At 53.0% G+C, this 24,925-nt stretch overlaps 10 protein-coding genes across 10 annotated transcripts; 6 read left to right on the top strand and 4 right to left on the bottom strand.

Moving 5' to 3' along the window:
* The first annotated feature begins 5 nt into the window (after nucleotides 1-5).
* Nucleotides 6-1,443, top strand: BU25DRAFT_411927 (tryptophan synthase beta subunit-like PLP-dependent enzyme). Its single transcript, XM_033706672.1, has one exon. The coding sequence runs from the start codon at nucleotides 318-320 to the stop codon at nucleotides 1,338-1,340; it is 1,023 nt and encodes a 340-aa protein (XP_033560283.1). The 5' UTR covers nucleotides 6-317; the 3' UTR covers nucleotides 1,341-1,443.
* Nucleotides 1,444-3,052: 1,609 nt separating this feature from the next.
* BU25DRAFT_472279 (uncharacterized protein) lies at nucleotides 3,053-3,512 on the top strand. Its single transcript, XM_033710844.1, has one exon. The coding sequence runs from the start codon at nucleotides 3,217-3,219 to the stop codon at nucleotides 3,421-3,423; it is 207 nt and encodes a 68-aa protein (XP_033560282.1). The 5' UTR covers nucleotides 3,053-3,216; the 3' UTR covers nucleotides 3,424-3,512.
* Nucleotides 3,513-3,946: 434 nt separating this feature from the next.
* On the bottom strand, nucleotides 3,947-5,569 carry BU25DRAFT_492245 (uncharacterized protein). The gene is made up of 2 exons (XM_033711622.1): nucleotides 5,380-5,569; nucleotides 3,947-5,328 (listed from the first exon to the last, which is right to left on the bottom strand). Exons 1-2 carry the CDS (start codon nucleotides 5,556-5,558, stop codon nucleotides 4,014-4,016), a joined length of 1,494 nt encoding a protein of 497 aa, XP_033560281.1. The 5' UTR covers nucleotides 5,559-5,569; the 3' UTR covers nucleotides 3,947-4,013.
* Nucleotides 5,570-10,033: 4,464 nt separating this feature from the next.
* BU25DRAFT_101036 (uncharacterized protein) lies at nucleotides 10,034-11,005 on the bottom strand. Its single transcript, XM_033700248.1, has one exon. It carries the CDS (start codon nucleotides 10,724-10,726, stop codon nucleotides 10,184-10,186), a length of 543 nt encoding a protein of 180 aa, XP_033560280.1. The 5' UTR covers nucleotides 10,727-11,005; the 3' UTR covers nucleotides 10,034-10,183.
* Nucleotides 11,006-11,216: 211 nt separating this feature from the next.
* Nucleotides 11,217-12,795, top strand: BU25DRAFT_411922 (calcium/proton exchanger). The gene has a single exon (XM_033706671.1). The coding sequence runs from the start codon at nucleotides 11,285-11,287 to the stop codon at nucleotides 12,461-12,463; it is 1,179 nt and encodes a 392-aa protein (XP_033560279.1). The 5' UTR covers nucleotides 11,217-11,284; the 3' UTR covers nucleotides 12,464-12,795.
* BU25DRAFT_411920 (uncharacterized protein) lies at nucleotides 12,783-13,212 on the bottom strand. Its single transcript, XM_033706670.1, has one exon. The coding sequence runs from the start codon at nucleotides 13,151-13,153 to the stop codon at nucleotides 12,848-12,850; it is 306 nt and encodes a 101-aa protein (XP_033560278.1). The 5' UTR covers nucleotides 13,154-13,212; the 3' UTR covers nucleotides 12,783-12,847.
* A 2,754-nt stretch (nucleotides 13,213-15,966) lies between these two features.
* On the top strand, nucleotides 15,967-17,216 carry BU25DRAFT_411918 (hexaprenyldihydroxybenzoate methyltransferase mitochondrial precursor). Its single transcript, XM_033706669.1, has one exon. It carries the CDS (start codon nucleotides 16,201-16,203, stop codon nucleotides 17,122-17,124), a length of 924 nt encoding a protein of 307 aa, XP_033560277.1. The 5' UTR covers nucleotides 15,967-16,200; the 3' UTR covers nucleotides 17,125-17,216.
* Nucleotides 17,127-18,136, bottom strand: BU25DRAFT_411917 (uncharacterized protein). The gene is made up of 2 exons (XM_033706668.1): nucleotides 17,803-18,136; nucleotides 17,127-17,686 (listed from the first exon to the last, which is right to left on the bottom strand). The coding sequence occupies exons 1-2, from the start codon at nucleotides 17,995-17,997 to the stop codon at nucleotides 17,489-17,491; spliced, it is 393 nt and encodes a 130-aa protein (XP_033560276.1). The 5' UTR covers nucleotides 17,998-18,136; the 3' UTR covers nucleotides 17,127-17,488.
* Nucleotides 18,137-18,271: 135 nt separating this feature from the next.
* BU25DRAFT_440840 (Utp14-domain-containing protein) lies at nucleotides 18,272-21,434 on the top strand. The gene has a single exon (XM_033709202.1). It carries the CDS (start codon nucleotides 18,287-18,289, stop codon nucleotides 21,311-21,313), a length of 3,027 nt encoding a protein of 1,008 aa, XP_033560275.1. The 5' UTR covers nucleotides 18,272-18,286; the 3' UTR covers nucleotides 21,314-21,434.
* A 397-nt stretch (nucleotides 21,435-21,831) lies between these two features.
* Nucleotides 21,832-24,925, top strand: BU25DRAFT_432282 (glycoside hydrolase family 81 protein; the record flags this gene model as incomplete). Its single annotated transcript, XM_033708714.1, has 5 exons — nucleotides 21,832-21,963; nucleotides 22,318-22,322; nucleotides 22,594-22,924; nucleotides 22,978-24,385; nucleotides 24,447-24,925. The coding sequence occupies 5 exons, from the start codon at nucleotides 21,832-21,834 to the stop codon at nucleotides 24,923-24,925; spliced, it is 2,355 nt and encodes a 784-aa protein (XP_033560274.1).

The following is a 24,925-nucleotide window of genomic DNA, read 5'->3' as shown; positions in this document are numbered from 1 at the left end:
GTGGCCTAAAGATGCAGGCTTTGATAAGCACTTGCAGGTACCGCTGCATTGGTCGCAGATGACACCATCGTGGCAGGCCCACGCCCGAAGCTTTTGTCGACCGTGCAGCACAACAGAAACACCATGGAATGCACTCCAGGACCCACTTATACGCGAGACGAATGGACGATGCAGACGACGAAGATGAAAGATCGTTTGAAGTGGAGCAGTTGATGATGACTGGCGCCCCACCACACTAGTAAGGACAAGTATTCCAACAGACACACATTGAGCCCCCAAAGGCATTCTCAAAGCAGTTCACCAACGCTATTCCCACAATGCCACCTCCACGCGACAACCTCCCGAAACCCTGGCGGCGAACTCCCCTCATCCATTCAACCACCCTCTCCAAATCCGCCGGATGCCAAATCTACCTCAAACTCGAAAACCTGCAACCTTCCGGCTCCTTCAAATCGCGAGGCATCGGTAACCTCCTACTCTCGCACCTCTCATCCCTCTCCTCCCCCACGGACCGCGAGAAAATTCACTTCTACTCCTCCTCAGGCGGAAACGCAGGCTTAGCATGCGTATGCGCCGCCGTCAGCCTCGGGTCGCCTGCGACCATTGTCGTGCCGCTGAGTACCACCGCGTTCATGATTGAGAAGATCAGGGAGGCAGGCGCCGCGGAGATCGTGCAGGAGGGCACGAGCTGGTACGAAGCCGATGCGTATATGCGCGAAGTTGTTATCCCGGAGGCGGAGAGGAGGGGCGAGAAACCCGTTTATGTACCACCATTCGATGCGCAAGAGATTTGGGACGGCCACGCAACGATGGTGCCTGAAGTGCTTGAGGACTTGGGACAGGCGCCGGACGTGGTCGTGTGTAGTGTTGGTGGTGGGGGGCTGTTCACTGGGCTTATGTTGGGACGGGAGCAAGCGAAGGAGAAGGGAGAAGGGATAAAAGTCCTTGCTGTTGAGACCGAGGGTGCGGATTCGTTGGCGCTGTCGCTCAAAGAGGGGAAGCTGAGTACGTTGCCGGCGATTACTAGTATCGCGACCACTCTTGGGGCGAGGACGGTGGCAAAGCAGGCTTATGAGTATGCGAAGAGCGATGCTGTGAAGAGTGTGGTCTTGAAGGATAGGGAGGCTATGGAAGGTTGTGTGAGGTTCGCCGACGATGAGAGGATCATGGTCGAGGCTTCTTGTGGGGTCAGTCTTGCGCTGTGTTATGGGAGAAAACTGCGGCAGGTGATGCCGGAGTTGACAGAGGCGAGTAAGGTGGTGATTGTGGTTTGTGGTGGGAAGAATGTCACCACGAACATGCTGCAGACTTGGAATGAGCAGCTGAAACAGCCGGCATGATCGACACGGAGGTGTCTATGAGAGATAATGGCTTTCAATATAGAGAGTAAGACTAGAATATAGTAGATAGCTCACAGGAGCAAAGCATAGACCACTCGTAAACCACTCTTGATCTATGTTGGTTACCTTTTGCGATTGTGACTTGGCATTTTTCTACGCGGGGTGCTGTGACGTAGCGATGGTAGCGATCGAAGTGAAGGTACGATCGACCTTGTCTCAGTATCCTCGTCGCCCCGCTGCTTCCGCTGTCCAACAGATCGATCACCTCCCGAAGATCTCCAAAGTCAACCTCCACAACCTACCACCATCATGACGTACGCAAACGAAGACACCAATTTACCCATCGCGCTCTCCATTGTGGCCAAGACATGGGAGTTACACCAGGAGAACGAAGCTCCGAAGGCGCAAAAGGCTGCTCTCAAGGCCCAGGCTGCCGCCACGCTCACAGAAACTGTTCAGATCCAGGCAGGAATTGCTCTCATCAAGTCCAAAACTAAAATTGGCAGAAGCTAAGCGCGATAAGGCAATTGTTGAAGCAAAGCAGGCGCTCGCCAAGCTGGTACGCATGTACGATAAGATTGTGGCTGACAAGGTATGTAAAGATGTTGCGGTGTCAGTTGGTCCTTACGAGACCCGATTACCCTTGCTTAGACTGTTATGGACTAGATGCTCCTCTAACGGAAGAAGTGTGCAGTCCGGCGGTATCACCGGTTGGGAGCTGTGAGGTCACTGTAGGCAGGCAATCGGACACAGGATGGATTGGTGCCGTCTGAGGGCAAATGGGATGAGATTAGACGAATCCTTGATGGCTGAGCCTCAAGGTTCGTGGGGAATATATACAGGTGGCCCGTGAGCCTCTGGCCCAGCTCTGGAGTACGTCCGAGGGCTGGCCGGCACATGTAAAGGGAAATACTCGTGACAGGAGCAATGTTTGCAAAGTGCAGCCCAGCGGGTCAGGATTCGCTCGCTTCGCTTGCCATGCGGTGGCTTGCATTAGCGTGCTGAGATACTTCGTACTGAATCTGACGCCCTGCCTACCGCAGATCGGCCGCTAACAATAGTTGTGGCGCAACCTAACGGCTTTCCTAAAGCATTCACGACCACGTGCCCGATCTGTAGAATCCACGCGCGCCCCCTGTCTGATTCTCCCCCTCTCCTGCATGCCATTCGGTGCTATGCTCAGCACCTGAGACGGTGAGATCTGAGAACTCGAAGTCTATTGAGGCATATTGTTGCAGTAAATGCAACAAGTGAAGGTGTAACCGCGCAGGGCAGTAAGTCAGGGGTAACCGCGCGAAGCAGTAAAATCGGTATATTCTGTTGTTCTGTGTTCTGTTCTCCGTTCTCCCTCACCGGGTCATTAGGGTCTGTTTACATGACGTATATCCCGTGCAGTCAAGAAAGTGTTGTTGGAACAGGCAAGAGCACTGCACCAGCACGTGGCAGATATGACCTCTTCACTCCATAATCCGTCACACATATCCTTGCTGCAGTCAATTCCCTGGGAACTATATAAGGTTCCATGTTATAGTGTGAAACTCGGCCGTTGGCTTTACTTTGCTACGAGCAGTTGTGGGTGTGTAGTGTAACACTGCAGATCCATACTCTGCCAGTCCCAACGCCCATACCGACTGTATTTCCACACACCGCAGAGCATGACGGTCGATACTCTGATGGTATCCGCAGCATGTTCCTGCCATCATGCTTGATCCATATGCTATCGGAACTGAGGGTTGTGCTTAGATACAGAGGGCGCTTAGGATCTACGATAGCTGCCTCGCTAGAAGTTCCTGAGCTGTGTATGGCAATGGGATCTATCTCAGAACGAAGAAAAGAGCTGGTGGAATCGAAGGATAGGCTGTAAAGAGCCTTGCCAATGTTGAGCGTCTGCAGACACGCGCCGCTGCCTGTATCCCACACCTTGACGGTGTTGTCCTATGACGCCGACGCCAGCTTGCTCGAGTCGTGCGAGAAGGCTACAGAGGTGACATGGCTGCTATGGCCCTCGAGCGTCTGCAGACAAGCACTCCAGCTGCTGCTCATTGCTGGCTTGATGGTGATTCCTTTCGGCTCTTCGTGTTGAAACAATCTTCTAGTCAAACTTCCTGTGGGGTTGAACAATAGCGCAGATGCATACATCTGCAGAGGGTAGCTCTCGATTACCCCTTTGTGTTACATGACAAATCGGGCAGCATCTTGGACAAGCTCAGTAAGTTCATCCCCATCCTGGATTTCCTGGAAGGGTTAGCATGTACAACAAGTGTATCATATAGTTGTGTTATCTTTGCTTGCCATACCTCAATCAGAGAGCATAACTTTGCCATCAAAACCACCCTTTTTCCTATGCTTCTGCACAGACTGAGTCCTTCTAGCCAGTAGAGATACTTCTTCCTTATAAACTCATTGACGGCGCCTGTGACTTTCAAGTCACCACCACCGTTCGCCCAAGACTTAGGCTTCGAGTCGTATAGATGATCGATCTAGTAGACGCACGAGTAGCGTAAGGCTGCAAGCGGGTCTGGCTTGGGCGGTTGAAAACCAATCCTCGAATACTTTCAGCATGAGTGGAGACTACAACAACAATCCAAGAAATCAAAGCTCTGCGCCACCAATACTGCATCTATCAGAAAGCTGTCTCGGGCAACAATAATCTACTTTAGCAAGCTCCAAGCCTCATGCCGGCTGTCCCAAATTTTCCCACTTGTCATTCCCAGTCGTATACGACCACTCGTGTGGATCAACAGTCCCCGTCACCACCAATTTCAAGACATCGCCCAGCAAATCCTTCACCACCAGCTCAAGCTTCCCACTCTCATAAGCCACCATAGAAGTAGGCAGAAATTCCGTCGGGTAGTAAAGTTCAGATCCCGTCTCTTTGTCATTACACCATAAATAAGCCCAGGAGCCCCATCCCGTACCATTGTGGCCATTGTAATGTATGCAATTATCGGTACCGCGTGAAATTAGGTGCGCAAATGGATAGCCATCTACACCAAGGCCTTTGACAATGCTCTGCGTGTCGGGAAACTCGACACCCTCATGACTGGCATACATCCCGATCCAGTCGCTCCAAGCACCATTCTTGAACAGCTTGTGCGACGAGCTGCCTGCGTTGATAACGACATCGATGGTGCCGTCGCCGTCGCCCTCATGCCAAGAGACTGCCAGGGGCGAAGATGAGGTCGACCCCGGCTCTGAATAGTAGCTTGAGAACGGGTCACCGAGATCTTCCCATTCTCCTGCCCAGCCGGATTCAGGCGTCCAGTGCTTATGCAACACGGTATTCCCGTTTTTGGCGAAAACATCGATTCTGTCTTCACCCCAAGATGTTGCTGCAACTTCGCTGGTGATGTCCGCACCCAGCTCGGTCCATTCGCTCCATAGAGAACCATCGTACGAGACAAGCCACACATGCCCATCATTGTCGACGTTGATGACGTCTATCTTGCTTTGCTCTCGCGAAACTACGGTTGGTCGTCTCCGGAACTGCGCAGCAAACTCGAGTTCCTGCCAGTCATCCCATTGGCCGTCGTGGAAATGCATGTAAACGATGCGGCCGTGAATGGCTTCGACGGAGAATGCTGTCTGAGTGGTCTCGCTGGTACGGACGGTTATGGGCGCGACTAGGAATTGGCGGTCGGGGTAGGCTTCCCAGGCGCCTCCGTACTCTTTCCTCCAGAGTTTGCTTTCGGAGCGCAGATCCCAGAGGAGCAATTGAGGAGCATCTGCGGCTGCGCTGATGTCTCGAGGGACGTGTCCCTGGGCCTGTAAGACAGGACCGGAAGGCTGCGAAGGTCCGGGAGGGGGATAGGCGCTTGCTGTTGGACTAGCGCTGGAATCCGTGGGTGTGGCAGAAAAGACGAAAATACCTGTGGTTAGAGCTCCACCTGAAGGAGTGGTAGTTGCTGCATGACTTGCTTGACTAGATTGAAGTGTCGATGTTCCACGTTGAGCGGCAAACAATCGATCGCGGTCGATCTGCTCATTCCTTCATATCGGTCAGTGTACGAGTCTAGAGAGTCGATAATGTTCTACTCACTCAGTCTGCGATTTCTTCACACCGTACACTGCACCGAAAATGATTCCAAACGCAGCTAATATCGCCAAGAGGAAGGTCGGCATCCAGACTCGTTTCCTCCACCACCATCTCCGTTTCGGCGGGTGCTGATCATGAGTAGGGTACTCTGGAGACGCCTTGACAGGATATTCCACCGCCATCTGTCTCGTTATCTCATATCGTCGAGTGAGGTATCTTCAACTGAATTTGGCTGTAACCTTGCTAATGTATCTGTGTCGCCAAGACTTCCAAGGCAGCCTCGCCTTACACACGGCGCGCGTGGCCAATTAGCAACCAATCTTGTGCCGCTAGTGCCGGGACAATCTACACCAGTACCCCGGCTGGGTGCCTAACATGGTACGAAGCCAATGGAAAAGCCAAGATTCAGCCTCTGCACATGGGCAGAGGGCCCGAAATAATGTGTTTTGCCGTTCAAGCGTCATGTTGCAGCGATAAAGTCCTCCTTGACACCTTCAGCATTTTTTTCGTGCCAAGTCTATGGGCTCGAATTACCTCTTACAAGAACTCTCAAGCAGGCAGGCGATACAACACGTAGTCTGGTGAATGCTGGGTTTTGAGTAGTTGAACTTGTGTACAAAGAAGCTCGTTTTGGGAGACGTACCAATATTGGAGCGAATACCTGTTTAGTGCTTTGAATTGCCGAGTTTCCAGCAACTCTGGCCGAGCACACATTGACTTCATGTAAGTTTGTAAGTTTGTCGTATAGATGGTCTCAACCTTCTGGTAGACATACACCTTACTGAGTAATATATACGATATTTTGCACTGTGATATTCCGTTCGAAATGTCACACGATATGGTAGAGAGCTGCGTATCGAACTAGTCAACGGGCCAACTTTACCTTGAAAGATGACGACTGCTGCGACGTCGCAACCGCTCTCGAAGATTCGTCTGGGAGGACTGACTTACTCCTTCCCCGAAGCTCTTCAAGTACTATAAGTAGACTGATTAACATATGAGATAAAAGTTTTGATCTAGCTTATTCCCTAAGATATTCAATATTCTCTACTTTTTACTATTCATAAAGTAGAAAATAGAGTATAACTCTAGATCACATGTGACGGTTTATGGAGTGAAGAGGTCATGTCTGCCACGTGTGCTGGTACAGTGCTCTTGCCTGTTCCAACAGCAGTTTCTAGCTGCACGATAGATAGGTCATGTAAACAGACCCTGATGACTGCCGGGTGAGGGACAATCACACAACAAGAACAGAACACAATATACCGATTTCACTGCTTCGCGCGGTTACTCCTGACTTACTGCCCTGCGCGGTTACACCTTCACTTATTGCATTCACTGCAACATCACTACTTATTTAAAAAAGTCTAATATAGAAGTAAGTCTACTTATAGTACTCTATCTTGTATTAAAATCTTAGGCAAATCTATCAACCCGTTGAAGTCGTGCCTTAAGCGAAGCTCGTAGACACTATTCGATTGGTTCTCAGGGATGAGCAGAGGTACAGAAAGCCGTCAGGGGTTGGTGACTATCGGTCGGGCCTGTAATAGCCTTTGTAATAGTCGGGTAATCGTCTAGTCAAAGACCGTCGCGACTGGGAGCAATGAGTGGTACAGAGTATACTGTCTAACTCGAGAGCGGGTGAGATTCCAATAACAAAGATGATTGACGAGGTTGAACACGATGCCATAAGGGCAGTGTATCTACTTGCTATATACTTGAGCAGGAGGATTGCTCAGATCGCTCGGTACTGAGTATACTGCTCGTACCGAGTATACTGACGCGGCCTAACTGCTCGAGTTGCTCGAGTGAGACTGATGATCATACTGAGTATCGCCGACGCGGCCTCACTGCTTGGGTCGATCGATACTACAGTTCCTCGGCTCCTCTCGTATCGTTGTTCAGTGTTGTTGCGGTTTGCCCTTTGATCGTATCACAACCTTAATTTTGTAGATTCAAAGTAGAAATACTAGAATAGCTATATTTAAAAAAAAATTATATATAAAAGCTATAGATCCATTCATCTACTGTAACTTTAGTATTGGAGTTTTTTAATATATCTTCTAGCTAAGGAGCTGGACTATCTTAAAGAGTACTAGAAATAGGCTATTTTGGTGAGGATTTCGGCGCATTGCGTGCACGAACACGGTACACCAACAAATAAAGATGGCAAGCTGGATATTGCGTCCAACGTCTTCTTCACAGTCATAAGGCAAAGAATCGTCCATTCTTACGTATGTGCGAATGCAGGGTTCTTGATCGCAATTCTGATTACCAGCGTGATTAATCCATCCCGACCAGCGATCAGACTCGTCCTCAGGTCATTTCCCGTAGAATGTGGCAGATATCGGGTGGCATCGGAGATAAAGATAGGCGTCCGCAAGTGCGCCGGAGGGTTTACTCTTAACGTACACATCTGTGATCTCGGCAATCGGGCACACCTTACCCCAATAGTTCGGATGATAAGTTGGATTTCGGTTTGCGGGGATTGTTATCTTGTTGGTGCTTGCCCAACTCCATGTATCAGCCCGCCATTGCCTCAGCCGATATGGCCCTCGCTCGTGGATCATAGGAATACCCATCCAATGCATTTCTTCGAGCAAGCGATGTCTCCATATACCCGCAACAAATATTTCTTTGAGATCCATCGACTGGTCTTGAGTTGTCGAATATCTTTTCGATCTGATATAAATCGGCAACATCTTGTGCTATTCTCGACAAAGCGACGAGGATGTCGCCCTCGCTTGGCAAGCCACATAGAGTGTACGCCGTACGAAAGTCTGTCCAGTTGCCATAGATAGGGCCATAGTCCAAAGACGTCTGATCAGGTAGCACTTGAGTGCTCTTTGAAGTCAGTGTGCCACACCTGTACGCACACCTAGTGTTCTTGAGCAGCCTCAGTCGTCTGACATCGAACACACTCCTCGCACGCTCGAAACTTGGAAGGCCGATGGGGTACAATTCGGTCGCGAACGACTCTTGGCACTCCCAATGTAGGGCATCCACAGCGAAATTAACAAGTATCGTTCCTGCACAACCCAAGCTCTTCTGTTTAGCGGCGCATTGGCGATTTGTGCGGGCACGCTTGATTGCCGGCCAATGTAATATAGACATGATAGAAGAGGAGTAGGACCTCGAAGGTCGGCTGAGGTGGTGTCCTACCAGGTAACTTCTGCAGGAACGGGAAGAAGCAGACAATGGTTGCAATTGTAGAAAAGACCTGTGTTGAAATTGTGTGCAGCGGTTGCAGCAATTGTAAAAATGGCGTTACGGTACGTCTCTCACATGCGGCTTGCTTCAGTTGCCCAGTCGTCCGTATTGTCTTGGTAAATGCAGCCGTCAGTCAGCAAACGTGCAATCTTGTACTGAACAAGCCTCCGTACAGTGAGTCAATCCACAAGAACCTTACTCCAAACTTCCGACAGGCGAAAACAACATCTTGAAAGGTCTGCAGCGCAGTTTTCGTAATTACTCCGTCTGTAAAGGCAGCGCAGTTTTCGCATTCAGTGTTGTTGCGGTGTATATAACCTTTAGGACCCGAGGGTCAAAAAGGTCGACCTTTTTTGTATCGCTGCGGGGCTGCGACAAGTGTGAGCGGTTGAGAACCCTACTCCCCAGCATTGTGACAGTGCTGCACAGGAGATAACTTTCGTCTACGTCGACTCGCTCACGTAAACGCACTAAATTTGTCCTCACAGCTCCCGATATAAATCACTCGCGTCGGTAGGCAGCCCGAGCTCGAGCCGGGTAATTGACATTGGCTGTGCGACGTGCGGCACGAAAGCAATCGTGATGCTAGAGAATCAAGAGCCGAGTCGGCTCTGGTATTCGGTGACAGAATAGATTGGATTTGAGTTTGATTCATTACTGTTACTCCTTTGTTAGCACTCATAAACAGAATCAGGAAGGGAAATGCCTGCTGTTTGAGGGAACGAATAATATTTGATCGGGGTTTTGTAAGTTCCACGGTTATTAAACCTGTGGAAATTCATCGCATACGTATCAGGGCCGTCGAGGGTTGGGTACTGAAAAGGTGTGCTGAACTTTGTACCCATCAGTTCGACTGGTTCCCCCCATGTCAACCATAATCTCACACAGAGTGGGCATTGCAACCCTAGAGCTTGCCCAAAAGACTCGGCATCGGGATGATGCAGATAACTCGTCTGGTTCCCCTCTTTTCCGCAGGACTCGCTTTTACCGGACAACAATGTCTGACATGGTTTCAAAAACCATCGTTCGTCATTTTTCACCCAGCGCGGCAAGTTGAATGGTACAAAGCGGCGAGATAGTCTGGAGATCACGGCGTGGTTTCAAGTAAGCTGCTCTTTGCGAGGTGTAGTGAGTGGATGAAAGAAGAGCAGCAAGGCTGAGCCGAGCTACTGCAGGGTGCGGTCCTTCTGCGGCACGCATCAAACCCTGCAGTACTCGAGCCCAGTGGTGAATAAGCGTCGAAGCATGCACGAATGCCCGTTCGTAGGCTCATCCTCCATATTTGGCAATCTTCCATGGAAGTTTGCTTGTGTTGGCTAACGAGCAATGTTCCTCTTGATGTGCTGCTAGTGCTTGGATGTCTCGCATCCAACTAGAACGCGTGGCAGCTGCAGTCACTTGCGACGCCTATGCCGTGTTCTCACACGGCGTCCGTACCCTTACATTTACCAAGCGGAACCGTCTTGGTATACTCACCGTCAGCCACATCTGATCTGGCCGCAGACCAGGTCTCGGGCATTCTTCACAGGCCACGCCCACCACGAGCACCGAGCAGTCCCTTGCAGGACCATGTGTACGCTGCGAGATGGAAAATACTTCAGGCCAATCCCGATGTTGGGTGGCACGAAGGGGGCAGTGTATTCAACATAGTCGCCGTGTTCAATCGTCTCGGAGAATCATCAAGCTTGGCGTCGGTGCCTGCCGGGTGAGGCATTTGCCTTGCACGATTCAGTTGTTTCACGGTGGTTGGTGGTTTCGCTGGCGGTTTCTCGTGGGGCCGTGCATTCGATGATCGACGAGGAAATTGGGCCCGCTTCGAGGCCAGCGAACGTCTTGGCAATGATGACGTTGCTGCGCGCTTCGTGTGTCCAAGCGGCACATCGCATTGTTGCTGATGTCCGGACAAGCAACACGACGAGCAGCGCAAATGCTTGCGCTCATGATAGCCAAGTGCGCAATGCTTCGTTTGTTGAGTAAATGTCTTCAGACCATTACCCGCTGTTCTGCAACGGCGCCAGGGGCAGGTGGAGCTGCATCTCCCGCGGTGGTGCGCTGGGTCAAACTTGGCCATGGGGCAGTGCTGATTGGCGATGTGCCGACGCAGCAAGCTTGCAGAGCTCCCAGCCATCTCTTCCGTCATCAGCAAACGCTTTCACTCACGAAGTTGCTGCGCCTTCTCACGCTATCACATTTTCCTTCTCTTCAACCATACTTTTCGTGCAGCTGATTGATCAGATCTGCAGTCAATTGTTCTGTCGGTCCTTCTAACCAATTGCACACATCTGCCTGCTACAGCGTCAAACCTAGCAGCGCGCCTCGACACGCTCCTCTTATACCCGCTAGTCACTCTCGCGCTCGTGGGATTTCTGGTATCTGCGTCTTTCCGCGCAGCAATGAGTGAGTCCCGAAATCAAAACTGTACCCTGGAAGAGCTGTCCGCATTCGGTGTGCCGGCTTCGTCACCCCTCTTGTCTTGGAACGCAGCACCCTCCAACACCCACGTTCACGATCCTGTAACCTGTCACTTCTCGCCTCCAAGCGCAGCACCACCGCTCCCTACCGTCTCCGCCGCAGCGCTTCTCCGATAGTACAAAGGTACTCGGCGAGTCTTGGCTAATCGGACTTGGCAGAAAACATAAAGCGCGACTTCAACCGCCTTGGTCGCCACGGCAGCGCTCGTTCCTCCAGCGAACCGACTATGCCGCAACCCCAAAATGGCTCGACAGAGCAAACTCCGCTGATAGGCCACACCCGCCCCGACGAGCCTGCCATCACCAGACTGCCCAAGCACGTCCTGCATCTGGTGTATGCGACACTGGTGAGCAACTATGTCAACATCTTCCTCGTCTTCGTGCCTATTGGCATCATCGCCGGCGCGCTCAACTGGAACCCCACCGCCGTCTTCATTCTCAACTTCATCGCCATCATTCCGCTCGCTGCGCTGCTCTCCTTTGCGACCGAGGAGCTCTCCGCCAAGCTCGGCCAGACGCTGGGTGGCCTTATGAATGCGACCTTTGGCAATGCCGTCGAGCTGATCGTTAGTATCGTTGCGCTCAAGCAGGGCGAGATTCGCATTGTCCAGGCTAGCATGCTGGGTAGCATTCTCTCCAACATCCTGCTTGTTCTGGGCTGCTGTTTCCTGGCTGGCGGTATTCGCGAGCAGGAGCGCAGCTTCAACGAGACCGTCGCATCAACCATGTCTTCGCTCATGGCTGTTGCATCTGCTTCACTGATCATTCCCGCGACACTCTACGCGACCATCTCCGGCGACAAGCAGAACGGCGGTACTCACGAAGCCGAGAAGAATGTCCTACTCCTGTCCCACGGCACCTCGATCATCCTCCTCATTCTGTACATTCTCTACCTGTACTTCCAGCTTTACTCGCACCACGACCTCTTCGCCGATGTCGAGAACCAGGAAGGTGGAAACGAGGAGAACGAGGACGGCCAGATCCTTTCCCCTGTCGCCGCTGGCGTAGCCCTCGTTCTCGTCACCGTCCTTGTCGCCGTCTGCGCCGAATATCTCGTCGACAGTATCGATTCCATCGTCGAATCCGCACACATCAGCAAGACCTTCGTCGGTTTGATCCTGATCCCTATCGTTGGAAACGCCGCCGAACACGTTACAGCCGTCATCGTCGCATACAAGGGCAAGATGGATCTTGCCATCAATGTCGCAATTGGCAGCTCCATGCAGATTGCGCTCTTCGTTACGCCTTTCCTTGTCATCCTCGGCTGGATCATGGGCCAGCCCATGACTCTGCACTTCCAGGGTTTCGAAACCATCATCTTCTTCATCTCGGTGTTGATCGTCAACTACCTGATCCAGGATGGAAAGAGCAATTACCTCGAGGGCGCTATGTGCCTGGGAACGTAAGCAAACTCATTTTCGACACATTAACCTACGCTAACTTTGGATAGCTACGCCATCATCGCGCTTGCGTTCTACATCTACCCTGACAACGTCCAGGGCGACCCTACCGGTAATGGCCTCGTTCAGAGGTTCTTTGCAACCAGCTAAGTGCTGTACAGTCAAACCTCAACCTCCCCACCCCCACCCCCACCCCCCATCCTTCTGAAATGAAGGCTAAATCGAAACATGAGCGCTGGCAGAGCGGTGCCATATCTGTTTCCTTTTGTACATTTCTTGGTTACCGGTCCTCGGTGGAACGGAGATCTTTGTTTCCTTGTTGTGATTTTTTTCCTATGTGCAGTTTCCCTTATAGTAACTCCGGTAATGGGCGGCCAGTCGTTTCGGCGTTCAAGACACGTATACACTAAGTATCAGGCAGGGGAAGAGCGAAAGCGAATTGAGTTCAGCAGGAGATCGAAGAGCTGGCGACTCGCTGAAGGAAGCTTTGAAGTGAGATCTGTGTATGATTAGGAGAGATATAGTCAAGCTTGAAAGAACGTCGAAAACATAAAAGCCAAACGAGATGCAGGTACTTGCAACAAACAAATGAATGACTGTGCCACAATATGTGGCAGCGGGAGTGGCAGTCCTTTTAAGCTTTTGCGGATTTTGGGGGCCACCCCACACAGTATGGGGTCCTGGAAGGCGCGGCATCAGGTGTGCGTAGCATTCACTGCCGAGATCCGGTAGCAGAAGACAATGCGCTGGGTCTGGAACGTATCAGTGCTGCACGTGTATGTCTGCACACAAAAGCAAAATATGGATGCGATGCATCGACAAACAGGCCGATGTAGAACCACAAAAGCTTCTCTGCTCCTCAATGAGACTAGGGAGCTGCAGGTATTCAATCTACTGAACTGCACCTGAACTGCATGTGCGTAAGACTGCTTTTCAGAAACTGCCCGTACACAATCTGCACGGACACACCCGCCCAAGTCAGAAAGCATGCAACATAAATGACTCACCCTAAAGCTTGCTGTGCAGGTGAAGGGCACCGCCAATGCTGATTCGTCTCACCCTTAGCGGACCCGCTTCGATCGCAGTTTGGCGAAAGCTTGCTCTGTCCCCTCAACCTTCCTCAAACACATGTCATATCGCGATTTTGGACACTACTGTTCACAATATGATCATCGATTTTCTGACACTCATTTCCTGTTGGGTGACCATCCATGTCTCGGAATCTGTTTTCTCAACACCAAGGCTTCCACGAGCTAGTCTACCATGGCTCGAGTAATCTCGATACCAAAGTACCGGTTTTGACACCCCTATATCTTCCAGCATAAAAGCTGCATCCCCAGACCTCGTGCTTACTGAACCTACTCTCGCACCCATTACCATTGCGACACTGCGCCGCAACATGTCGTGGACAGCTGCTACTGCGAATTCGACCTCGAAGAGATCGAGGCCTTCGAAGCCATCTCGCCTTGCCAGCGACAATGCCACCGCATGGACATCCCTCCACTTCGTCCAGACAGTGTGCGAATCGACACAGACCTCTCTGACACCGTCTCGCTGGACGAACAAGAAATCGATATCGTGCAAGCCTTCGTCTTGCCTTCGATCCAGGAGGAGTGGCTCAAAGAGAAAAAGCTCACAAGACAACTGGATGCTCGCGTCTCCTAGGCCTCAGTCATACCGACAATATACATCACATGGCTTACAACAGGCAAACTCGCAACACGAACGGTTCTAGGCGATTAAGGCAAAATATGTATCAGACTTGAACCCATCTGCGCATCTCAAGGCACTAACTACCTCCTGGGTCCACTCAAGAGCTGATCGTGAGTTGAGGTTCAAGATTCCATCGCCCGAACTTTTGACTTAGTTGAGGACCAGAATCGCGGAAGTCATCCTTGCGATTCATTCGAACATACAGCACCAAGACATTTCAATTGCCTTTCTGGTCGCGACTGTCTTCAGCGGTCATCCCCGTTTTGCGTATCGGTGCTTGCAAAAATGTGCAGACCCCCCTGACCTTGTTACAGTGATGCGTGCAGTAGGTACGTACCGTGGTTCGTAAGGGTCGACAGCCTTGTGAGTGGCCGTTCACCACGTTGTTGCCCTGCAGGACATGTACCAAACTGTCAATTCTGTCAACCAAGATAGAAACAGTCACTTAGAAGCCTTCATTCTTACATAACATAAGTCTGTTGCGGTAGTGAACCAAGTTCAGGGGGGTCTGTACATTTCAGCAACCATTATAAACTGAAACATTGTTTTCGAGACTGATCCTCAACCGAGGGCTCCGAGAGCGTCCTTCGACAACGGAGATCAAAGCGTCGAACCTGGGTTCAGCAGCCGCCTGAATCAGAACATTGCAGCCAATATACGGCACCAACTCGATGTATTCACCGAGCACTTCGACGCGGTAGCTGCCAGCCCCACTCGCACATCCCCAATATGCATCTACGCTCACGTGCAAACCGTTCCCTTGTATGGCCATGCTGGCGAAGTCCCCGACTTGTAACAGAATGTTTTGCCGAATTCTCAGTACATCTTGTCTACAACTGTGGCAAAGAGCAGATTGTTGGCTTCACACACAAGCCCGAAGGAACATAAGAGAGCGTGCTGCGTGTTGGGAAGCGGCACAATTCGGTACCGAGAGCTTGCATTTGAACCAGATATGTATGTTGATACACGATTGAGATGTGTCAGGATCTAAGCGTATCAGCGTCGTGCACGAGATCGCCCACATCTCTGCTCTGGTTCGATTCAGTCCTCTAGGAGAAAACTCATGACCTTATGAGCGAATCTGCGGCAGTGTGGGAGACCATCACGGAGGTATTGACGTTGACGTGAATATCTCTACGGCACTGATAGCAGCCAAAAGGATCATCACTGCAAATATCAAATTTCCGAATCCTGGTCTGAGCAAGCACTGTTAGATCAATATTGTAGACAACATACCGATTCAAACATTCCGTTCGTCTTTGCGATCCAGACCGTGGTCGATCGTCATGTCCGGATTTTCAAAACTCCAACGATCGTTCTGTACAACTTCGCTGGCCAACTGCTTACGTAATACCCCCAGGCTTGAGGGCTTGGTAGACTTGAATTCGTTGGAAATACGTACGGTCGGCGAAACGTCTGTGCGTAGCTGGAGGGTTAACAGAGCATGAATTCCATGTATTTCCCGTTCAACGGTCTGACCCCAAAGGAGAATTCATTAGTTCTGCCTTTGAGAAGAGACATTCTCCAAACCAGTGACTGGGAGACGTTTAGACCAGCGGATTCAGCCCGCAAGTGGGACAGCGCGACAGGCACGTTTGCCGGAATGGTTCTCCGCCGTGGTGGTGTGCGGTTCACGCTGTTGGTGTGTCCGGTGTGGCCAGCATTGCCTGGCATATTGGGCAAAAGCCATCGTTCACCATCTTGCAGAAGTACCATCAGGTGGTGGAAGCAAATGGAGTGAATCTGGACCGTACAGTGGAGGTGAAACGAGAGAACGTCTCTCAGCGACGAGGCAAGCATGTGCCACATTTGTGCGTGGCCCTCGAATCCCATCCCTGGGAACCTTGGTAACGTCCAAAGACTCGGCCTGAGTTCGTACAGAGTTTGCTCGTAATGTGTGTCGGCAAAGCATCATGATCGCCGAGTGCGAAATGGTCTGGCCCGTGCACGGACTTTCTGGAGTGACATCAACTCGTCGACCTTCATCGTCGTCGCGACGAGACAGACGGACAAGAATCGAGAGCACAACCATGAGGCCGCATACTTCAGTGCGGGCAATACGCTCGATACAGCGCTGTATACGCCAACCTGCACAAACACAGAGGCCGACATTATCCCAAAGTCTACGGCTACCCTACACAGCAACCCGCGCCTTCACCACCACACCCACACGCCCGCACAACCCCTCGCGCTCCCCAGACTCGACCGTCGACCCAACCGAAGTATCGCACTTCAACGCGCTCGCCTCATCATGGTGGGATCCACATGGCTCCTCGCGCCTGCTACACCTCATGAACCCCCTCCGACACGACTTCATCGCGTCCTGCCGCTTCAACGACCCCATGACCCCCTCACAGAAGCTCAAGTACCTTGACATTGGCTGCGGTGGCGGCATCTTCGCCGAGTCGGCCGCCCGACTACCAGACACACACAGCGTCACAGCTATCGACCCGACACCGGGCGTGCTGAAGATCGCCGAGGGCCACAAGCGTCGCGATCCTCTGCTCATGGAGCCAGGACGGCTCACATACCTCAACACGAGCATCGAAGACCTTCCCTTGCCCACGCGCCCCGAGGAGGCGTACGACATCGTCACCCTCTTCGAAGTCCTCGAGCACGTCAACGCGCCCGGGCCATTCATTTCCAATCTGCTCCCGCACGTCAAGCCCGGCGGCTGGCTGGTGATGAGCACGATTGCGCGCACGTGGACCAGCTGGCTGGTTACGAACGTCATGGCCGAAGACGTGCTGGGGATTGTGCCGAAGGGGACGCACGAGTGGGGCAAGTATGTGAACGAAGATGAGTTGAGGGGGTACTTTGCGAAGGAACCGGGGTGGGATGGGGCATCGGCCAGGAGTCTGGGTGTGATGTATGTGCCGGGGCTTGGGTGGAAGGAAGTCAAGGGTGGAGAGGATTGGGGGAACTACTTCTTTGCTGTAAAGAGGCTGGAGTAGGGGTGCAAGGCCTGTATGATAGTCTGGACGTAGACGGATGACCGGGAAAGTACAAGATACCCTAGAATGTACAATACGCATACACAACAACACACTGGATCCTCAGACCGCCAGCGCAGTGCTCCTCCAACAGCCCTGCTATGAAAAAGCCCTGCTATGAAACTTGGCCTACGCAAGTGATATGCCTCGTCCTGCTCCAATCGTACATGCACCACGCCTGTAGAGCTTGCATCACACAGCAACCGTTCCCTGACACCTTCTCTTGGCGCACCAAGCATGAGGCTCTCTTAGGTTCACGCGAATCCTGCTCTTCTCATCGAACCACTCCTCGAGCCACTCCTCGAGCCACTCCTCGAACGGCTCATCACCGCCTCTCTTCAAACGGCACCGGCATATTCGTTCTCGCTTTGCTCGCATCCTCGTCATACACGACGTCATGCCCGCCCGCCATTTTCCACGCCCGCAGGTAGTCCTCGCCGGTGAAGCGCTTGGGGTACACTTCGGCCTGGCCAGAGTCGGTGGTGCGCGTCTTTTGGACCGTTTCGGCGACGAAGGGCGTCAACTGCTCATTCGTCAGCCTTCCCCCCGAACCCAAGTCCTGACTTCCAATCCCCCCACGACCCTGTCGTCTCCGTGGAGGCCCAGAGGGGGAATAGCACGCCCTGCGCTCGTACATACCTCGGAGTTCTTCGTCCCATGCACGGGATACACATACGTCCTGACCTTGTTCCAGTCCGGTGTGAAGTTGCCGTAGCGGTTGATTGTGCCCATTGACCCGACGCGGTTGCCCTTGTAGTATTCTTTGCCGGCTTGCTTGGTGCTGAGAGGGAGGCGTCGCAGGGTGCCCTGCAGGGCGGGTGTGGGCTTGAACATGGTGGCCGCCTATGTATGCGCCGAGAGATGGAGCGGGCCGTCGCTTGGCTCAGGGAAGGCGCGGTCGGCCGAGTGATGTCGAGAGGGAAGGCGCAATGGGCGATGTTGCGGTCGGGGATGGGCGATGCCTGCGATTGGGGATGGTGGTGAACCTCCGCTGCGGACCTCCGAGGCTGCGCACGTCCGCCCAAAAAAAAGTTGACGCCAAGATTTCGCCCTCCACCCATTCCCTCCCACACAGTCTCTCCACTCTCCCGCCCACACAACACAACGCAACGCAACGCGCAACATGCCGCCTCGCATAGCGCGCAGTTCCGTCCAAAGCGCCGCGGCGCCAAAGCAAAAAGGCCGCGCGCCCGGCGAGCGGAACAGCAAGAAAGCGTCCAAACGAGCGCTGAACGCTTTCGCGATCGCCCAGTACGACAACCCCGAGAAAACCAAGATCCGCAAAAACCGCCTCGGCGAGCTGGACCCGAGCTTCCACAAGAAACGCGCGCGCGACGACGACGGCGACTCGGACGAGGAAGACGAAGACGAAGAGGGCGCACAACGCAAAAAAGTGAAAAGGCGGGGCGGAGATGACAGCTACGACGAGGGCAGCGACAGCGAGGGCAATACGTGGACCATGGGCCACGTCGACGAGGACGACGACGAGGACATTGATTCCGACGAGGCGTTTGGCGAGAGCGACGAGGAGCGGTTTGAGGGGTACAGTTTTCGCGGCAGCAGCAAGAATGGGAAGAGCCTGAAGGTGAAGAGCAAGGGGAGGATTGTCGACGAGGGAAGCGATGTGGATATGGATGAGAGTGAGGAGGATGATTTTGGGGACGAGGGGATCGATCTTGCGACGGCGCTGGACCAGTATGAGGAGGACGAGAGGGAGGAGAAGAGGGAGAGGCAGAGGGAGAGGGAGAGGGAGAGGGAGAGGGAGAAGAAGAAGAAGAAGGAGGAGGAGGGGGAGGGGGGGCTTGGGAGTGATAGTGAGGAGCCGAGTGAGGGCGAGGATGTGGGCAGGGATGGGGCGAGCGATCTGTCGAGCGATCTGTCGAGCGATCAGTCGAGCGATGATGAAGAAGACGAGGAGGATCGACAGGCGCAGCTGAAGGACCTGATCTCGTCGCTCGCCACAGGAGACGAGAGCCACTCAAAGGGCAAGAGGGTTGAAGTGCATGAGTCCGCAGCACCAGATGAGTTCGGCGTGTCGAGAAAAGTGGATCTGCTGAGCTTCAAGCCAAAGGCCGCAGACGAGGAGAAGAAGAGGGCACTCAAGTTGTTGCGGGACGACAAGAGCTCGAAGCGGAACGATATTGCGCGAAAGCTGGATGCACCCTTGCCGAAGCGACAGCAGGACAAGCTCGACCGCGCTGCCGCCAACGCCAAAGCCAACGAGACCCTCGACCGCTGGACCGATACCATCAAGCAGAACCGCCGCGCTGAGCACCTCTCCTTCCCGCTGCAACACAAAGACGCCGGCAAGGCTATGGGCGAGGACCGTCTCCTTCCCACCACAACCTCCGCACCCGCAAACGACCTCGAGACCACCATCCAATCCATCCTCCAACAGAGCGGCCTTTCAAACGGCAACGACGACGAAGAGCAGATCCAAAAGTGGGAGGTCCTGCAGACGAACAAGCTCCCCATCGAAGAAGTCGAAAAGCGCCGAGCTCAACTACGCATGGAGCGCGAACTCCTCTTCCGCGAAGAAGTGCGTGCCAAGCGCATCAAGAAGATCAAGAGCAAAGCGTACCGCCGCGTGCACCGCAAAGAGCGCGAGAGGCTGCTTGAGAAAGAGCGCGAACAGCTCAAGGCTGATGGTGTCGATCTCTCAGAAGAGGAACGCGAGCACAATGACCGCCGTAGGGCAGAGGAGCGCATGGGTGCGAAGCATCGCGAGGGCAAGTGGGCCAAGGGCATCAAGGCGACCGGTCGTGCGGCCTGGGACCAGGATGCGCTGGCTGGTGTCACCGAGATGGCGAAGCGCAACGAGGAACTGAGACGCCGTATCGAGGGCAAGCAGGTCCACGACTCTGATGACCAGGGCTCGGATGTGCCTAGCGTTGGCAACGAGAGCGAGGACGAGTCAGGGTCTGATGCTGATGATGATGAGCTTCTGCAGCGCCAGCTTGGCCAGCTGGAGAACCCGTTCTCGGACAAGGGCTCGAAGCTGGGTCAGATGGCGTTCATGCAGAAGGCTGAGGTGGCGAAGCGCGCAGAAAACAACGCGGCGATTGAGAGCATGCGACGCGAATTGGCGGGTGAGAACAGTGAAGATGAGGTCGGGGAGAATGCCACACGTGTTGGGCGCCGCAAGTATGGGCCGGGCAAGGTTGTCACGACAGCTATTCCAGTCAAGGGTAGCGAATTTGAGGAGCATGCTGGCTCTGATGAGGAGGCAGAGGAAGCTGCTACGAATGGACTGTCGAGTGGCACGCGTAAGGCCGAGAAGCCCCAGAACCCATTCTCGACGGGTCTGTCGAACGGCACACGCAAGACACAAAAGAGTGAGCACGCAAAGGTCGACGCTGAGACCGAAACCGACGCACCGAACCCCTTCCTTGCCAAAGCCGCCAAGGCAAAGAAGAGCAAGAAAGACGCACCAGCCGAAGACGACCTCCTCCCCTTCACCGACTTTGCCTCCGAAGACGAGCAGCAACCCGCAGCCAAACCCTCTGCCAAACCCTCTGCCAAACCCTCAGCCAGACCCTCTGCACAAAAAGAGACAGTTGACGACTTCCTGCAACAGCGCATCACTGCAGCTGATGATGATGGCTGGGCCACCGTTCTCGGCGGTCAAGACGATGATGAAGACGAAGTCGACTCTGACGAAGGCGACGACCTCGACCTCACCGCCCTGAACCGCAACCACCTCCTCACCGCCAAAGGTTTCGCAGGCGACAACGTGGCCGCCGACTTCGCGCTCGAAAAAGCCGACACGACCAAAGACGAGGCCTCCAAATCCACAACCGACTTCCTGCCCGGCTGGGGCTCCTGGGCCGGCGACGGCATGACCAAAGCCGAGCGTCGGCGCAACCGGGGGTGGAAATCCACCACCCTCACCCCCGGAATCGACGCTACGAAGCGCAAAGATCGCAACCTTGAGAGAGTGATTATTAATGAGAAGACGGTCAAGCCGAATAAGAAATACTTAGCGGGCAGTCTGCCGTTTCCGTTCGAGAGTAAGGAGCAGTATGAGAGGAGTCTTCGACAGCCGAAGGGCAGGGAGTGGACTACTAAGAAGAGTCATCAGGATGCGGTGCTACCGAGGGTGCTGGTTAAGGGGGGTGTTATTGCGCCTATGCGGAAGCCGTTGGTTTAGATGACTGTTGTCATTGTGTATGGGTGTGGTGGAGTGGTCTGGGCAGAGAATGCATTGCACAGGCGTTTACAGGGAAAAGTTGATAGAGTCATGTTGCGACCCGCACATAGCAGAGTGGGACCTCGACTGAACGTTGAAAGTTTTCGTACCTCCTAGGTTGCCCGACCCCGGATCTTGTGATCTCGTGTGACCGGAGCAGTTGACGGATTCGATCCGTGGGTGCAACCACTTAACATATGTACACCAGTCAAATCTCGAGTTACACCATACTGATATTTCCTCATATGAAGGTCACGGCGTCTGTACTCTCTAGTATACAGCGGTTGATGGCATCTGCGTATCAATGATTGTGGCAGCATTTGAGCACTTGCCTTTAGTAAGAAACATGTCCGAACCCTTCTACTACGGCCATGAACAACTCCTTCTCCTTTTCACGTGCGATGGCATCCAGGTCCAGCGCCAGTTTCGTATATCATGCGTCGCTCGACCATGAGTAGAGGCCGTCCGCTCTTTGCAATATGGCTAGTCATCTCCTGGTTATTGTGTTTTTTCTGTCTTCTCTATATACTCCACAACTGTCAGCATGTCCAGTGGGGAACGTCGAACCTGTGACAAATCGGATCTTATCTTCGATTTTCTCGGATGCCAAAGTAAGTGTACCTTCGAGTGTGGCTTCTTTTTGGAATACGCACCTTCCGTCCGCGCCAGCGGTGTCGCTTGACCTCTGACTACGGTTCGCGACTGCCGACTTCCAACCTCCTTACCAACACTTTTTTTTTGTATCCGGATGTCTCCTCCGTCTCAAGATCTTCCTTCACCTAGATGCTGGGTCAGTTCGAAAGCGTTGTCCTTGGGTCTGTGTTTGGCACTGAGCCACTTGCTGGGACAAACTGACCGCCTGCACCTTCCCAGATCTTCGAGTCAACACCACAATGCACGTACTCGAGATGTCCAAATATCTCACCATCACCTACACCGCCATATATCGCTACTTCACCTACAAGCCTAAGTGCGATTGCCTCGTACTATCGCTCTAGCCGTTCCTCACCTTTTGCTTCGTACAATACTCCTACCAGCCACCGGACCTATATCCGCGCGAGAAAACAAACCGCAACGGACAACGAAAGCGCAAGCTCCGCAAACATACTCATGGGAAACAAGCAATCGATGAAAAGAGATTCTGTCACCTCAACAACATCGAGCGCGACAGTCGATACGAAGAAAACCCCACGTACATGGTGCGAACACTGCAGAGATATTCTCACCTTATTCGGCTATAGAAAAACTGCTGCAGCGCCCAGCGATGAGATACCTCCGGACAACATCTTCGTACCGATTCAGGCCGACGACATCTTGCCTCAGATCCCGATTAGCAATCACCACCCGGTACCGAAGACGGGCATCGAGGATGACGACTTCCGCACGTTGCATACCAATAGCTTCTATGCCGGTGCATTCCTCGGTGAACAGAACCAGCCGATCTGGACGCATCCGTACTCCATCTGGTGGGGCAAAGGATCGCAGGATCCAGGCGTACTGCAAACGTGGGGCTTAAATATTGGGCATGTCGAGGAGGTTGACCTGCAATATGGACCGGAAGAACCTCCTAAGGTAAGATGCGATGAGATCAGAGCAGAATGAATAGCACCAATTTACACGTCCAGGTCTTTACCAACCCTCGCAAACAATCCATCATCCTCTCCGCGACTGAGCTCGATTCGCAGACTACCTTGACTACTGACACGCATCTCCCGTTCTCCGTCAACATCAATCTCAATGTACAACCAGCCTCAAAAGAGCCAAAGATAACCTTTCCTGTCGTACAAGGCATGAGCTTTGTCACTGCTGGGTACAGGAACGCGATGCCCACCGTACAGACCGGTGGACGAGGCTTTGTCGAAGTCAACAAACCCGTTATGCTTGGCCGTACAGCCAAGTATCGGGTCAAAGATTTTGATGGCAGGGACTGGCTCATATACGTCAATCCAGTACCCGGTAGCGCGTACGATGCTGGCACGTTCATCAAAATCGATGCCAGCACGCTATTGGGTCCGCCAGCTTTTCAAGGCACGATCCAGGTAGCGAGAAACCCTATGGGTCCCAAGGGAGAAGCAATCTACGATAAGGCAGTCGGAGCATTTGTATGCGAAGCAAAGCTCACTGCTGTCGTCAACGAAGCAAAAGCTACATACTCGTTTAGCTATACGAAAATCGGAGCCTCGCCGTTGCTGATATTTGCTTTACCACACCACATCCAATCCCTCGATCCTGACCTCAGGTGGCAAGTCACTGACCTGCAGCTGCGCACCTCAACCAAGGGCATGGCAACGGCAGTGTGGGCCGAGAAGCTCACATTCATCGAGACGAACCTCCCCATCACCATGTCGTTCGGTCCTTGGAACCCCACCATGAGCGCCAACGCAAAGATTCGCTACCCGCCTGATGTTCTCGCTTTTGTCAGTTCGATTGCAGAACGTGACCTGCGGCGCGCCATGACCGAGCCTATACCGCCAGACTCACACTACTACGCTGGCAAGGCGCTCGCCAAATTCGCAACCATCATATGGGTCATCAAAGATGTGCTCGGTAGTAATGCGGTTGCTTCCGCTGGTCTTGCACAACTCAAGCAAGGAATGGCGAAGTATGTGGAAAACCAGCAGCGCTACCCTCTCTACTACGATAACAGCTGGAAGGGAGTTGTTTCGAACGCTGGCTTCAATGACACAGGCGCCGACTTTGGTAACACGTACTACAACGACCATCACTTCCACTTCGGCTACTTCGTGTACACCGCAGCAGTCATCGGATACCTGGAGCCTGAATGGTTGACGCAAGGGAATAACAAAGCGTGGACGAACATGCTAGTCAAAGACTTTGCTGAAAGCGACTACAATGGCAGAGACTATCCGTTTCAGCGCAGCTTTGACTGGTGGCACGGCCACAGCTGGGCAAAAGGTCTGTTTGAGAGCGCAGATGGGAAAGACCAAGAAAGTACGAGTGAAGATGGCTTCGCAAGCTATGCTGTCAAGATGTGGGGCAAGATCATTGGTGATGTGAACATGGAGAAACGAGGTGCGTACTTACCCGATTTCATCGGCAGCTTACTCCTTGACTCGTAACTGACTTTGGAAAGGCAACCTGATGCTTGCAGTACAAGCCCGTTCATTCAACACCTACTTCTACTTTTCCAGCACTTCCACCGTCCAACCCCCACGCTTCTTACCCAACAAAGTCACCGGCATCCTCTTCGAAAACAAAATTGACCACACGACCTACTTCGGCAACTCGCCCGCGCTCATCCACGGTATTCACATGGTACCACTCAACCCCTCTTCTTCCTTTCTCCGCCCCCGCTCTTTCGTGAAAGAAGAATGGGACGCCGTGTTCAGCGACGGTAGGGCGCTGAAAGATGGACCTGATGGTGTGGAGGGTGGTTGGAGGGGAATATTGCATGCGAATCTGGCGCTGCTGGACCCAAAAGAGAGTTTTAAGTTCTTCAGGGACGGGGTGGGTGGGCACTGGGATGATGGGTGGATTGATGGCGGGGCGAGCAGGACGTGGTATTTGGTTTGGGCGGCAGGATTGGGGGAGCTCGCGAAGAGTAGTCGGTAG

This window comes from Macroventuria anomochaeta, assembly GCF_010093625.1.
Source record: "Macroventuria anomochaeta strain CBS 525.71 unplaced genomic scaffold BU25scaffold_22, whole genome shotgun sequence".
Classification (NCBI taxonomy): Eukaryota; Fungi; Ascomycota; class Dothideomycetes; order Pleosporales; family Didymellaceae; genus Macroventuria; species Macroventuria anomochaeta.
This window is presented reverse-complemented; position numbering and strand designations above follow the sequence as displayed.